Genomic DNA, 15,497 nt, shown 5'->3' on the forward strand with positions numbered 1-15,497 from the left:
CAGCCGACCCGTCATGACTACATTGTACACTGTAATTAAAGTAATAAAGCACTGGTTTCAGTTTTGATGTTCGGGTATCAGTTTACATGAACTCTCTCTAAGGCGGACACCTCTCTAAGACGTACAGTAAATCTGGCACCAAGGGTGTCCGCCTTAGAGAGAGTTGACTGTACTAACAAATCCCCTAATTTTCATAAATTTAGTTTTTGTGACGTCATCACTTTGGAACTCTAGTTCTTTGCCATGCTATAATGGCTGATATCTCAAGCCAATAAAAGCTCTTCAATTTATTGCATTAGACAATGATCTAGTTTTTAATAAATAACAAGAGGCTAGAGCTAGCCTTTACTTGTGCCACTGAAGGAAGAGAAATTCCTTCTTATCCTGACTCCCCACCCCCAATACAAAAACTATTTACAAGTCTCAGAACTTGGACTACCTGTGGAAGTTGAGGTACCTGTGGAAATTTGCAACACACAATTATTGTTCAAACGCCGACCATTTCTAGACTTGTGACCTCATGGCACAAGTAAATATGCATCATCCTAAACTCCCTTTAGTATTTGCATCGGCTTACGTGTGGACAGTGATCATTTTCTATTTGTTAAAATAATAAAATTATGTGACATCATGTCAAACAACTGTTATGTAACTTATCTAAAGTGGCAATGCAACCAATCAGACTAGCTGTAAAAAGCCTTTTATTTTGTGTTGGTTGTACTTTTTGTCACCGCTACTTTTGTATATTATTTAACTCACAAAAATAAAACCTGGACAATTTAACTTGCCAACTTTGCATGTAAATAAAACACTTAGTTTAAATCAAAATCTTATAACAAACAGATCGTAAGTATCTTCCTTAATAACACTTGAAAATATTTTGCAAAGAATCATTCAATTTGCACAACTTTTATAATAATAATTGTAAATTTCTGGTGTCTGTAATAACTTGATGAATTACAAAATATAATGAGAAGGTGAAAATGCAGTCCAAGTCGCACTTGCGCAAGTTGTGCCACAAGCCCCTAGACAATAAAAAGTATCTTCAATGCAATGTGAAATGAAACAAATACAAGGCCAAATTTAAAGCCCCAAAGATCAGCATGCAGGGATGTAGCTAAGAAAATCCTCAACAGGTTGATCAATAAACCCATCCAGCTCCCTTCAAACAATTAGCGTCAAGTATTTATGTCAGTGTTGAAACTTCAGCTTGTGATAAGATGTCCTTTAGATCATAAAATTCACAGGTAGTTGGCTCTAAGGGAAGTGGCCAAAACTACTATACTCGAACAGGACCCACCAAACCACAAAAAAGATAGTGGTCTCCGCCTGCAACCCCCCTTTCCTCAACCTCAAAAGATGGTGTCTTTATTGCATAGCCACCCGGCTCTATCCAGCAGTAAAAAATAACAATGAGATTCAAACCTCACTTTTCTTGTTTATAAATTATAGCAATGCTGACTCTTGCTAGCTGAATATTTCTGTATCAACTCAAATTTTAAGCCAATAAAATGTGTCAGTAATGTTCATGAGATAGTAGCCTGTGTGCAGATGCCAAACAGAAGATGTCTGCACACAGGCTTATGAGATAGGTGATGTCTTTGATAATCTCCTACTCCAGACAAGGTGGGTCCTGTTCGAGCAAACTTATTATGACCAGGGGCCTGTTCTCGAAAGTCCCGGTAACTTATCGAAGAATAGAATAATAAGATTTTAAAATATAGTATTCAAAGCTAACAAAAATTGACTTCTGTTAAGAAACATTTATCACCAAAATCACTTATCGGGCCCGGCAAGTTACCGGGACTTTTGAGAAACGGGCCCCAGTTCTGTTAGCAACATCCCTGGACATGCACATTCTCCTTACTGATCTAAAAGTATATTTCTTATCATACTACTTGGGAGGATTTGTTTACACATCAAGAGATATTATATTTGGTAATAATTACCTTTACTCTCAAGACCTGTGTCAATAAAGATGGGAAAAATGTATTTTGACCTAAATCAAGTTTAATTTCACTCAAAGTCAAAAATTATAAGACTCGGTAAAGAACTCCTGTGTCTTTCCTCATTATTTCTTCCAATGAATTTTGTAAAAAAGAGCTTGCAAAAACAGGTCATCCATGTGAACATTACTTGAGTTTGGTAACCAGTCATTTCTTTGAATGCTCGTGTAAATGAAATGATTTTGCCAATTTTGTTCACGAAATACATGGTAAGAAACGACACAAGACTACTGGACTGTCAGTGTAATTGACTTTGAGAGAAAAAATAATCATTAAACTTAATTTAGTCAAAATGCATTTTTCCGGTGATGTTGTAAGAATAAATTAGATTGTGGTCATGGCTTGGACTCAAATAGTTAATTCAATCTGTGGATGAAATTCTACAGTATGAAAACTCTTGGTCTTATCTGCTACTGTTGTTGATGTGTGCGTACGTGTTTTCTTTCTTTTTCTTTTGGGTTTTTTTTGCACCGTGATTTTATTTTTCGCGCAAACTGAAATAAATTACTCCTAGTTTCTCTCTGATTCTCTTTGAAAAAGAAATTAGGGTTTTTCTTAGCTTTTAAACAACAGACCCGCATTATAATTTAAGGAATCTTGGCCTGGCCAAGCCGGCAGTCATTTCATCGTCAAAACTGAGCTGTGAACATCACAGAGTCTGTGCTGAAATATTCAGTAGGATATTGACAGAATAAATTTGAAATTCATATGCGTATTTGCCTCATGAATAAACCTAGAGATTTGCTATTTTGTTTTTGCGACTCAGTTGCAATATACACAGTATTTTGTCAAAAGTATTCTTTTGACAGCTTAGGTTAATTTTTCGAGGCAGGTTTGGCTTTATTTCTTGAAATACCGATTCCACAACGTTTACTACTTTCTCACTATGTCCGCCATTCCTTATGTGACGTTGAAGCGGTGACTGAGTGACAAAGGTGGGAGAAGCTATCAGTAGGTAAGTAACAACTTTATTTAAAGAGGGTAACACATAACAGAATTTCTGATAAACTAGAGGCCCTCTATCCTTAAAAATTATTCTATCCCTTTTATAGTGCGGGTCTGTGTTTAAATACAACAGGATTTGTTGCCACATGCAGACGAACAAGTGTTATTCATTAACTGCCTCTGGTATTTCATTGCCATCAATAATAAGCGAGTGTATAATGCCATCCTTCTTTTTTCCTGAACTAATGGCTTTAACACAACAGGTGTGATTTCCCCAGGTGAAATGAGTCTCTGTGCCATCATCCACAAATTCACCCTGAAAAAAGAAAGCACAATCTTTGTGTTAAATCTTCAAGTGCTAGGCTTCAGCAACTGGCAACATGAACTTTGCAGTTCAACACTGATATCAATCATCAAAGTGGATTGCTCTTGAGACAAATGTTGTGTTCAATGGACTCAATAGATAATGTTCCTGTACTGTGATTGGTGAAGTGTACTATTCTTTCACAATTTCTGTTTGGTTATCTACATACTATCATGATTGGCATTGGTAAGAACAACAGCTCGGCTTTGAAGTTCACGACTTGTCAATTTCAATGACTCAGTAATGGGTACAACTCAACTGTTATTTAAATAGGAATGCTGGGCATACTTTACTGTGAAGCTAAATTGGAATTTCCAGAGAGAAGCGGGGGGGGGGGGGGGGGATTGAAAGGAGGAATGTGGATATTTTTTTGGTTGGGGGTGGGGGGGGGGGGGGGTGGTGTTTTTACCAACCTTTCTAGTCAACATGCATGAAACATAAGTGCTGTCATGTATACTTACAGCAGTTTCTACCACAACTCCATTCACCCATACTTCCATTGTGTCCTTCTCTGCAAAAGCAAAGAAAAAATAATTATTGTTATTATTACATTACGTTTACCGAGAGATTTAGATGTTTCTCATGGTTCCAAGTGATAGCTTTATTGTTTATGACGTAATAGAGTCATTCTGGTATGAACAGTGATGTATATGTTCATCATTAGTAATTACTTATTGATGAAGACAAGAAATAACCAGCTAAAATGTCAGAATCCACAGTCACATGGCTTCATTTATTAAGTCCCATACAGAAATGCAATTCATTAATTTAATGTGACATTTTTCTGCAAGTGACTAAAGTTTTGGTAAATATGAAGAACAGCTTCCCTCAACTGACTTTCGGCTGAACATTATTATTACTATTATTATTATTATTATTATTATTACCAGATTCTTAAAACTACAGGACAATCTGCAGACTTGTGATTCTCACATACGTTTTTAGCTACTCCAACTTTGAACTCAGATTCTAAATAACCAATGGCAAGGTTTTGTAGTAGATTAATTTTTTGTGGATAACAATGTGCAACTATTCCACTCTTGCCTCGTTATCAGATACCTTGTAAATTCAATTGAACAACCCTTCGTCATTTGGGAGTTTGCCAGTTCCCAACACTTCACACAGGAAAGATGCTAAACAAAGTTTTTTTTTATGTTAGAGGCTCTTTTTTATGTTGCCAGGCTCCGACATTGAATCGCGACGTTGGATATGAGCTCCTGGCGATCTACCGGGATGTTTTGTCATGTGATATTTTATCAACCTAATCACGTGACAAAAAGGTCCAACCCCACTTTACAAAGATTCCGTGAGGGAATCGAAAGCTTGTGCTTGAACATAAATTTTCGATCCTCAAAACAAAACCTCTTTGTTTGATGGAATTTTTTTTATATTTCAAGTTGAAAATGGTTATGGCATGCATACAATGTTTTTCTGAAGGGAAGTTAATCCTTTAATGGCAATATAGGATCAGATGCTACTAGGCACAATACAACCCATTAGTAGCCTTCATCTTATTGGTGCATGGACGTGATGAATGAACAAACAAACAAAGAATGACAAATAAAAGAATCTCCACACAATGATGTAGTTGGCTCTTTTATTTGTCCAGGCAAAATAGCCCATTTAAAAAAGTGAAAGGATTAAGAGCTTTTCAACAGGAAATTTATCATTTCAACTGCAAGTCTTTCCCTGACAATAACAAAAAAAAAATATAGTAAAGAGCAAACATAAAGGAAAAAAAATCAAATACATAGAATAAATTAAAATGCACCTGCCATTAAATGCACAAATAAGGAAAAGACGACTGACACTTGACAATAAGTGATTTAAAAATTAATTCATTACGTCAACAGTTTATGTACAGTGCACAATTCAAGAGGATATGTCAGATTTCATGGGGTCAACTGTTTTGCATTTGATATCCGGTCAAGAAAACTCCAACCTCCAAGCGATTATATTCACGTAAATTTTTTTGTTTTCCAGTATAACTGTATTATTTTTACCAAAATGTCTGCATCCGAGGTAGTCGAGAGTTTAGTACGATGATTTAACGTTTCAATTAATTAAGTTTATTCTAACTGGACGAAAACATTTACCAAGGCGTTAAGTTTAATTTTTATTTAAACAAATTAAATATAAAGCCACAACCCCTCGATTCATTAGTATTAAACTCACCTAGCACCATTCGTGTTTCTATTCCATCTAAAAGGAATGTCCACACTTTAGCAGTTTTCCTTCGATTCTCGACGAATTTTTTTAGCGGCTTGCCGTCGACTTCCAAAGTGTATTCGTACTGAAAACCACTCACAGCTTCGATATGGATCGTTGCCCTTTTACCTCCCACATTAAAACTTTCCTTTCCAACAAGTCTAAACATCCAGTTGTGTCGAATAACTTCTACGTTGTCAACTACAATAACTCGCTTTCCAGTAGTGGTTCCGTGTTCGAATTGAATCCTGTGCTTTCCATCTGAGAGGGCAATGTCCCAAGTTGCTACCACATCGCGGTATTTGTCATCGCTCATTTTAGGGGGGCGATTCTGACTCCAGGAGGTAATTATCAAGTCAGATTCAACCTGACAGTGGCTTGACTCTTGAAGTGTGACCAGCACTGCTTTGCCTCAATTTTCCTTATTTCTCCCAGGTGCAGTTTCCAGGTAGCTTCTCTCTTCGACAACAGCCTCGCTTTTGTATGAATCCTGCGAACGAGGCTAGCTCCTTCCCCGAACTGCATTGTGGTCTATATAGTGCGGTGTTTCTTGTTAGCGGTTTACATTGAAAGGAAAAGCCGCGAAATTGTACTGTTTGCGTAAGTTCATCATTTGCTCATAAAAACTTCTGTCTTCTTCAAATTTCCTTGTGGTCCCTTCCTCGAAGATTTTAGAATGAACTCATCGAAAGGCAAGGTAATCAACCATTCCTTAGTTTGTCTCGTGCTTTTGCGTTCAAATCAAATCCTGACACGACATCACCAAGTCCATCACTGAAATATGCCGGCATTTTATCGGTTAAAATTTAAGTTTGTTAAAAACGCTTATTTTTTCATACTCTTGCTAGTTCTTAACTGTTTTCTTGGAAAATTTCAGCTTACAGATTTCCACGAAACCGTGAGGAAAGAGGTTTGTGTTTAACACTCAATTTTACTACGCTATGCTTAAATTTTAAGCTTTCATTTTGCAAATATATTTTAAGCTTTTAAAAGCTAAACTTTTTATTAAGCTGCTGTTCTTCGTTAATTATCCATCCTAGGCCGAAGACTCGGTGAAAAATTTCTTTCCTGACAGAGTTTTTGAGTTGGACAAACTCTTGAAGGTAACTTTATATTTCTACGTATATTGATGAAAGTAGATGTGTTTAGATCCATGCCAGAGAAGACCATTCGAACTTGAAACCACGTGCTGTTCTTTGGGGGGAATAGTCCAAAAGGACAGTGCTAAATGATCGTGGATCCCGTGTTTTGTTGAGTAAATTTGTCTCTAAGATAAAATCCTCTTGTTGTTTAACAATGTTATCCAATATGTTGTTGAAGAAAACCTTTCTCATGATCAAGAAAAATACCGGTAATTGAAACGTCATCATGCCTCAGTCAACTCCAGCGGTGCCCACTACCCCCTGGGGAATTAGTATTGCCCATTTCAGCATTATCCGTCCCAGGAGTCGGGCATTAGTTTGCTCATGGGCATTTGATGTACTTGTGATTTTCACCTCACAATACTGTCGCTTCATTTCAATGATAAGTTCACCAGCGAAGACGGTAAATTCTTGATAAGTACGTCTGAGGATGGCATGAATGAGATGGGAGATCCACCGAACAAACAGTCAGTGCCACAATATTTAGAAATGGGACTTACACAAGTCTAAACTTGATGTAAATAAGCTTTCATTAAAACAAAGGTTGTCCCGGCTGTGGAATATTTACCAGTTTATTTTTTTAAAAAATTACTAACGCCTGGGGATCAGCCTGGGAAGGGGGTGGAGGGATGGGCCCTCTTGGAATTGATAGTCATTATTGACCTCACCATGCTGTACTGATCGTTATAATTTTTCCATACATAGAACAGTTATTATCCTGCGAAATCATATGGAATATCACCTGATAGTGAGTCAATGAGGCTGTAGTCCCAAATTGGCTAAGATTAGGAGATATTCCTCAAGGTAGAGCAGGGATAATTGTTTTATTATTGAACACATTGATAACAAAGCACAGTTGAAAAGCTTGAGATGATCTTTATCTTGCCATTTTCCCCCCTTACACATGAAGTTATGTATATTGCAGGATATCTGTTGACTATGTACGATGAATATCCAGTGTACCATGAGCATATTTGGGCATTGTTATAATGTGTGAATGATAATTTGTAATATAACTCTGGAAATGAAAGCGTCACCTAACTCTTACCTTGCTTGCTGATATGTTAGATTTTTGTAAGAAGACATGCTGGTCAGCTTGATAAGATCTGAGAAGTAGGTGGTGGGGATGAAAACACAGTGACCGCATGAACAGTTTGTCCTGCTTGCAATGTTGAAAAAAACACATGTCCTCCTTGAATTGTATTGCATCAAGGCAGCCTTATGTTATTGAAACTTCTGGAAGCCAGCATGGAATTTCTTTCATAAAAAAACTTTTGCAGAGTTTTGTGGGTTTCTTTTTAAACAGTTAATTTTTCCTTTAGTCTGAAATGTTCAATTTGGAGGCTATGGAGAGGGTGCAGAAAGCTGTTACCATGCCGATCTACAAGAATGATGCACACAATGATGTGGAGGTAAAAAAACTATATTTTACTGAATTGTTTTGAGAGCTCAAAAGGGTTTTCAGCTGCGTGTGCATTACCCACCCACGCCATAGCTACACTGTAAGGTGAAATGAAAAACCCTTAGGAGCCACACAACAGGGAGATGTCCCAGGAACTGGTTCTGAAGGAAAGTCTCCTGAGGCAAGCTGCATGAAACTTAAGTTGCTTTTACAAAAGGCATTTTTTTCTGCAGCTTGTATGTAGGTACATGTATGTTTATTTCCCATAATGTAATATTAATACATACTGGTCATACTGGTAAGCTTTACAATAAAATAGCCTTGGGAGGAAGACTAGAGAAACCCTTGCATGCTTTTGCAAAGTAGTGTCCCTTCTGGTTAGCTTAATAACATTAAAATTCACTCATGTTAATAACAGTCAAATGAGCATTCCAAGGGGAAAATTACAATAGTAAGATAATACACAATAATAATTATTTCAAATTTCATTACATTAATAAAATGATATAAGCACTATTTTAACTAAATATAACTACAATGCTGATGAGGGGAGGGTATTGTAGGTTGCAGAAAACATGTTACATGCTGCAAAATATCTTAAATTGTTGCAAAACTGCCTGGCAGATTTCGTAAACATCACTTGATGAAGACCAGCAGTATAAAGGTCTAAATGTCAGGATCAACACCTATGCTACACAATCATGGGACAAAATAATAATTAATTTGAGCTATCATTTCAAAGCATGATGACCTGCACCTTTCATGATAAAAAATTGTCTTTATTTCTGTTAGCCAAGTCCAAAAAAAAGGAAGATGGTTGACAGTCATGATACGCACTTGTCAAAACATCCGTCATCACCAGGTAAGTGATTACATGCTTGGCGTGATGCAGTACTTTACCTGGGGTGCTTTCCATTCATCCAAAAATAACAGAAATTGTGGTTGAAGAATTGAATGGGACAGAAGTTTTCCAGAATAAAATTTTGGGTATACATGTACCTTGCCAAGTTGTCCTAATGTTCTAGAAAATTTTAACAACCCAGAAAATTCTGTTCCATTTGGCCATTCTGGCTTCTCCGACACGTTGATTTGGTTATTTCAGTTTACGTAGAAAATTATGAATGGAACAGGTTAGTTTTCAAATCAGTTGCAATTAACTGGAAAATACTGTTCCATTCTGCAGCTAAATTTTTCAAAACCTCAAACCAGAACATTTGGCTGAATGTAAAGGGTCCCTGGTTTCACTCTGATTGTGTTCCCAAAATGTTAAAAATGCAAGCGTTGGATTATAATATAACTGATGCCCCTCTGTGCACCAGTAGTACAGTGTATGTTCTAACCACTAGGCTACAGAGAGCCTGACAAGGAACTAGGTCAGTTTTACTGCTATTGTCAGTAGTAGAAAGTGCATTGGACTTCACACCTGAGGGCTGGTGGTTCAAGGCCTCGCCTCTGCTGTTGTGTTGTTTTCTTAGACACAAAAATTTGCCCTACATTGTCTCTCTATACCCTGGTGTAAACTCATGGAAACCCTGCATTGGACTAGCATCCCATCCAGCAGGGAGTGGTAATACTGTTAGTGTTTGGAAACTGGTGTAAGCTCCAGCCATATTTGAGGCTTTACCATGATTTTATGTGATTGTCCATGGTTTTGACACATGCCCAAATCTGTAATATCATGGACAAGTTGCATAAAACTTAACGGCGGGCGTAAATGCTTTTGTCAGATGTTAAAATACTGAATGTGACTGGGATGAAGGTCTGGCATTAGCAGTTACACCCGACGTTAAATTTTATGCAACTCACCCCAGGACAGCTATGATGGTACTCTTACTGATTGTATAAACTTTTATTCCTCCATTTAGTCCTTCAAACTCACATTCCTTGTAACAAGGTAAGTTTAAATTTACTCCCTCCTGAAAAAGGTAATTGGCGTGTGGCCTAAGACAGTTCATATGAGAAACTGAGGCCCATTGTCCCCTAGAATTTGCTCATATTTTTGATAGAAACAAAAATTCAATGTAAAATTTGACATAGGCCAAGCCTTTCCGTTGACTTAGCAAAATATTGTTCAGAGTGGAATGTCTGTGACTGAGTAGTATCCTAGCCATACATAGTGTAATATTACTCCTCTTTGCTTCATGCTAGAGAAAGTGGACTTCAGTACCAGCTGTGTGGGTCACTTACAGTAGGAGGGTTACTGTTCCTAATTTCTGTTATGTACAAATTATGGACTTGGTCTAGCATACCATCCCCATCAAGGACGTGAACTACTGTGTACTCTTTTTAACCCTTTAAGCCCTAGTGGTAACCAACATCCAACTTCTCCTTAGAATGTTGCTGCTTGATTAAACAGTAAGTCAGAAGAATAAAGGAAATAATCACCAAGGATGAATTGCCTTGATTATTAGACAAATTCTCCCAACTAGTAGTAAAAGAAATATATGGAGGACAGTAAGGAGAAAATGCATGTTGATATTGGGGTTGAAAGGGTTAAACAGCCTTTGAAACTGCTCTGTTCAGCTTGGAGGCAAGAACATGGGCAGCTTATTGTAGAGTGTACATGTAAATGTCAAACGTTTAACTTGTCGTCAAGTGCGGTAACATTTTGTCTATTGTTTTTAGTACCTATTGCAAGTAATTGACGTGCTTAAACCTAAAATACAGACACTAATGGAGAAGTGTAACACAGTAAGTATGGCTTGGTGTACCATCACATTCTTACACGTACAACAGAAGCCTGTTAATACAACCATCTTTGGACCGTGAAAATGGGTCGTAATAATGGGGTGGTCGGATTAACAAGGTTGTAAAGCTAAGGAATGACTGGACTCTCAATTCATTCAGGATACAAAAAGGTTGTTGTATTAATGAGGCGGTTGAAGGTGGGCTTGCACTGTAGCACCAAAATGAAATGAGTGGTGAGAAGCAACAAGAATTTCCATCAACTTGTTAGGGTTGTCTGGTTCAATAAACAAAAACTCTTGTTCATACTGTCACATAGATTTATATTTCATTGCAATCAGAGTTGTTGACAACCAAGTACACTATGAACATTTGGTCATATATTCTGAGTAGTTGGATAAGCAGCTTTTTTACAGCCTCCACTGAAGGCTCAGTCTGAGCATGACTGTCTTATGTCCAATTTAAGACCAAGTTTTGTTTTGCTCAAAAGCACCTGAATGTGACCTTCAATTTAGTCAAAGGGCATTGCTCTCTTGTTTCCCCCCCCCCCTCCCCCCCTGGTTTACCCTTAAGAAAAAAAACACAGCAATATTCTATGATTAAATTGAAAAGCCACATGCAAAAATGCGGGCGCTTTTGAACAAGATGAAAAATCAGTCCAAAATTGGACAGAAAAGATTAATATCCTCTCAGCCTTTCAATTAATGTTCAAGCCAAGTGAAGCATCATTAGCTAGGTGTTTAGTAGAGTGGAAGACCTACATGTATGATAGGGTGGAAGATTTGACACTTCAATGTTACTACTTGTTGATTGATTGGTGGTGATCTAAAAATATTGTTTGTTATGAAGGATGGCTTCCAATGGGTCAAATTTCCTTTTGCAACTTGGGTGTCCTATCTAAATGTTCTTACCAAACTTTATTTTTCTAGTACTAGTAACAGACAAGCATGACTTATTTTTTTTTATTTTCAGGTGAAGATGTGGATTCAGTTATTAATCCCAAGAATAGAAGATGGAAACAACTTTGGGGTCTCTATTCAGGTATATAACTCTCATGAAATTCCAAATATACTGTAAGAACCCTGCCTAAACTTTATAGGGGCTTCATTTGGGGGATTGGCTTGTTTTTGGTGGAGCAGTCTTACTGTTGGAGGAAATTTTACAGGGTGGGTTTGACAACAGAAACAGTTTAAAACAACCTGAAACACAGTGATCAGCATCAAATTTCTCCTTGTAATATCAACTGAGGTCCACACGGCTGAAGCTTGACCCAGTTTCTGTGGCATAAAGTAACTGGGAGTATTGCTACTACTCCCCCTGGATGGGATGCTAGTCCTTGCACGTTTACCCCCAGCAGTATGTCGCCCGGAGCCATTTCATATACACTTGGGTGAAGAGAGACAATGTGGAGCAAAGTTTTTTTGCCTAAGGAAACAACATGACAATGAAGCAACAAACCTAGCCCTGAACCAGCGACCCTACAATCTTCTGATCCTTTAATGTGCTACACCTCTAAAAACTTTGTGGTATTCATCCTTGTTGTTGCCTCAGGAAAACAGTGCTTATTTCTTTATGTCCCACCCATTCAACCGTTAAAATTTTATTTTATTATTGCACTTTAGGAAGAAACACTCAGCGAGGTTCAGAGAATTGAGGGAGAGGCAGCAACGTTTTTGGACCAGATTTCAAGGTAATTCAGTTCTTTCATTCATGGAAAAATCTTCATACATCTGGACAAAACTTTCTGAAAATCTACATATTATATTGTTTCTTTGCAGATATTATATCACAAGGGGAAAAATTGTTTCCAAGATCATAAAATACCCTCAGTTGGTAAGCCTTTTGCACCTTTTTTGTAGCAGTAACAGTGTTGAAGATCCATAAAGCCTCTCTAGTGATTGTGCATTGCTTTGCTGAATTAAGAAATTACCACTGGTTAAAATACAGTGGAACGTCGATTTAGCAAACCTCTATATAACAAAGTCCTTGGTATAACAAACAATATTCTCCAGCCTGGCCTTTGAATGTATGGAACTGAAGCTCCATGTAACAAGCCAATGTCCCTAGTCCCTTGGCACCTCTTGGCACTTCATTAAATTGAGGTTCCACTGTAATGTAATCCAATCAGAAGCAGCAGCCAGACCTTGACATTGCAACATTGGACAGGGTGGGGTGGGGAGTTGTGTTGGGCCACAGGCTGGAGGGGGAGGGGGGTAGGAAGCTGGGGGACAAGTGGGTCTGAACTGCTTGCTCTCCTGACTCCTTCTTCAAGCAGCTCCACTTTCTTGTTCTTTTGCTTTTGCTCTTAATTCTCAACTTCTCATTTCCTTTTGACCCACATTCCCATTGCCTGTGACCTTTGGTTTGAGAGTCGCCAATGAAAATGGAAAGTAAACATCTCAAAAGAGTTGATTAATTCTGGTACTATAAGAATTCTTTAAAAACAGACATGAAACTTGTAGAGTTGAGTGTACAAATCACAAAGGTAGCACCATGGCCAACAAAATTTTGTAACCCGTCAATGCCAGAAGTTTTGGTATTGGTTATGACATCACTTCCATCCTTTCGTCCATACGTCCGTCTGCCCCTCCATGTAAGCAAATGTGAAATGAGACACTCAACTTTACCCTGTGCTGCAACCCGCACTTTTTTGCGCAGGAAGTTCAGTGGCCAACTGCTCTTTAGAAAAACAAATTGAATATTATTGTCCTCTTTGAGATTGAAATTTGGTCTGAACTGTCTATGATAAAGGGATGTCCAAATTAAAGAGGTGATTGAAGGAGTTTCAGAGGATTGACAACATGTAGAATGCATCCTCAGTTCTTATTCTTTTTGCGTTCATTTAATAGGATGACTACCGACAGGCGGTAGTAGAGTTAGACGAAAAGGAGTTCACCAGCTTACGCCTCTGTTGCTGCGAACTGAGAAATCATTATGTGAGTACAACATTCAATGCCACTTAGTTAATTTAGAGAGGTGAACCTTTAACCCTTCAAAATATCAGCTTTTGTATTCTCCTCACATTTCTCCACATATTTCTTATAATGGTGGTTTTCTTTATTCTCATGTACCTTTTGTTTTATTTAGTTGTATACTGTTAGGAGAAATTAGATTGTGATCAGTGTTGGGCCCTTAAGAATAGAGGAAGTCATAATCATGAAAGAAATGTTATGATTGTTAAGCACCAGCAACAAATATGTGGAAAGTTTGTCAGAGCTTTTGAAGCTCAGTCTGTAGGTGTCATGTCAAATGTGTACTAAAATCTCTTCAACAACAATTATTCTACGAGTGCGTATTGGATACAAGGTGATAGATAGCCAACAAGGTGCACAGTGCCCAGTTGTCTATGATGATCTTGTATCCAACGAACTGAAGTAGAAAAATAAATATTATTTTATTAAAAAGAGCAACAAGACACCGCGTTATCTTGTTGATTTTTTAATTAGTGATATTTTCTTTTTCCCATGACATGCACTCTTACAATATTTGTGGGACATGGTATAATGGCTCATATTACCATGGCTGCTTAATCAATCCAAACCCTGGAACTGCCTCATGCAATGAGTCAGTTTTTAATAATTAAACTTCTTTTTGACAGCTTTCTCTACATGATACCATCACGAAGAACCTGGACAAGATCAAGAAACCTCGCACAAATAATGCAGATTCACTGTACTAAAAGATTTTATTATCTTATCATTATTGTTTTCACGACTGTTGTTGTTGCTAAAGTAGTATTCACCTTGTTGTCATCAATAAACTCTGGATCACTCATTTTAAAAATTCTTGTCAGTATTTCACCCTTGTTAAAATAATAGTGATATAATAGCTGATTATGTTTTCCAAATACCAAGTTTGTACACTGCCATGTTTTTCAGAGACCAATGCATCAATGTGGTCACAAGATCTAACTTACATAAATTATAATCAGGGTTGGGATTGGGGGGGGGGGGGGGTTGGGTTGGGAAGTGTACTACTCTCATTTTTTTGTGAGGGGGGGGGGGGGTGGACTGCCCAAGTTGTCCAAATCTTGACTCATAAGTACACCATTATCAAGTTTTGTTTTCTAACCTGGCGTCTAAAACCCATTACTGTTTCTGACATTTTTTGTGACACCATATATTTTGATTACTTAGCTTTTTAAGACATTTGCTTGAGAGTGAAAGAGATTGACACATTTCTACAGTATACCTACATTGTTCATATAGGGCGGTACCCTCCCCTCCCTAGCAGATGACGTAACCTGAAGTGTGTTTAACGATAAAACACAATGTACAGCTGTAAAGAATGTATCTTTGATTGTTATTTAGGAACAAGTTCCATCGGTAAGTGGAATTTTACAAGTTTCTCCATGTCGTTGATCATTGTTCTTTCAAATTCTGAAAACATTAGCTGTTGAACGTTTTCTTTTAGAGTGATTTTTTTGTTCTTTTAATTAAGTTAAGAATGACCATTTCAGACACTGTTCTGGAACTACATGTAAGAATCTCAGATGAATGGCTATTTTTATTTATCAACTTTAAGGCATACATGAACTTATATTCGATGACTGTATATGCTCAAATTTCTATCAATAAACCGTAAGGACCATGAAAAGTCGTATTTCTGGTTGGGTTACTCAGGGGCGTAATTTTTTCTTATTTATATCTCTGTTTCAATCACATTTATTCCATTTTGCATATGCCACACATTGACATACCAATCCTAGCAGTATGCAGGATGTTTGTCCCATGAACCTGTAGCTT

The 15,497-nt window shown here is 37.5% G+C and overlaps 2 protein-coding genes across 2 annotated transcripts; one reads left to right on the top strand and one right to left on the bottom strand.

The window, feature by feature from the left end:
- Nucleotides 1–684: 684 nt before the first annotated feature.
- LOC146461647 (fas apoptotic inhibitory molecule 1-like) lies at nt 685–5,983 on the bottom strand. The gene is made up of 3 exons (XM_085086511.1): nt 5,491–5,983; nt 3,777–3,826; nt 685–3,267 (listed from the first exon to the last, which is right to left on the bottom strand). Exons 1-3 carry the CDS (start codon nt 5,837–5,839, stop codon nt 3,115–3,117), a joined length of 552 nt encoding a protein of 183 aa, XP_084942637.1. The 5' UTR covers nt 5,840–5,983; the 3' UTR covers nt 685–3,114.
- Nucleotides 5,984–6,064: 81 nt separating this feature from the next.
- Nucleotides 6,065–14,535, top strand: LOC146461648 (proteasome activator complex subunit 3-like). The gene is made up of 12 exons (XM_085086510.1): nt 6,065–6,220; nt 6,401–6,433; nt 6,564–6,626; nt 7,988–8,077; nt 8,860–8,929; nt 9,933–9,961; nt 10,693–10,758; nt 11,725–11,793; nt 12,375–12,442; nt 12,531–12,585; nt 13,602–13,688; nt 14,351–14,535. Exons 1-12 carry the CDS (start codon nt 6,200–6,202, stop codon nt 14,429–14,431), a joined length of 732 nt encoding a protein of 243 aa, XP_084942636.1. The 5' UTR covers nt 6,065–6,199; the 3' UTR covers nt 14,432–14,535.
- Nucleotides 14,536–15,497: the final 962 nt, after the last annotated feature.

Source organism: Pavona decussata, unplaced genomic scaffold (genome assembly GCF_977016875.1).
Source record: "Pavona decussata unplaced genomic scaffold, jaPavDecu1.1 SCAFFOLD_195, whole genome shotgun sequence".
Classification (NCBI taxonomy): Eukaryota; Metazoa; Cnidaria; class Anthozoa; order Scleractinia; family Agariciidae; genus Pavona; species Pavona decussata.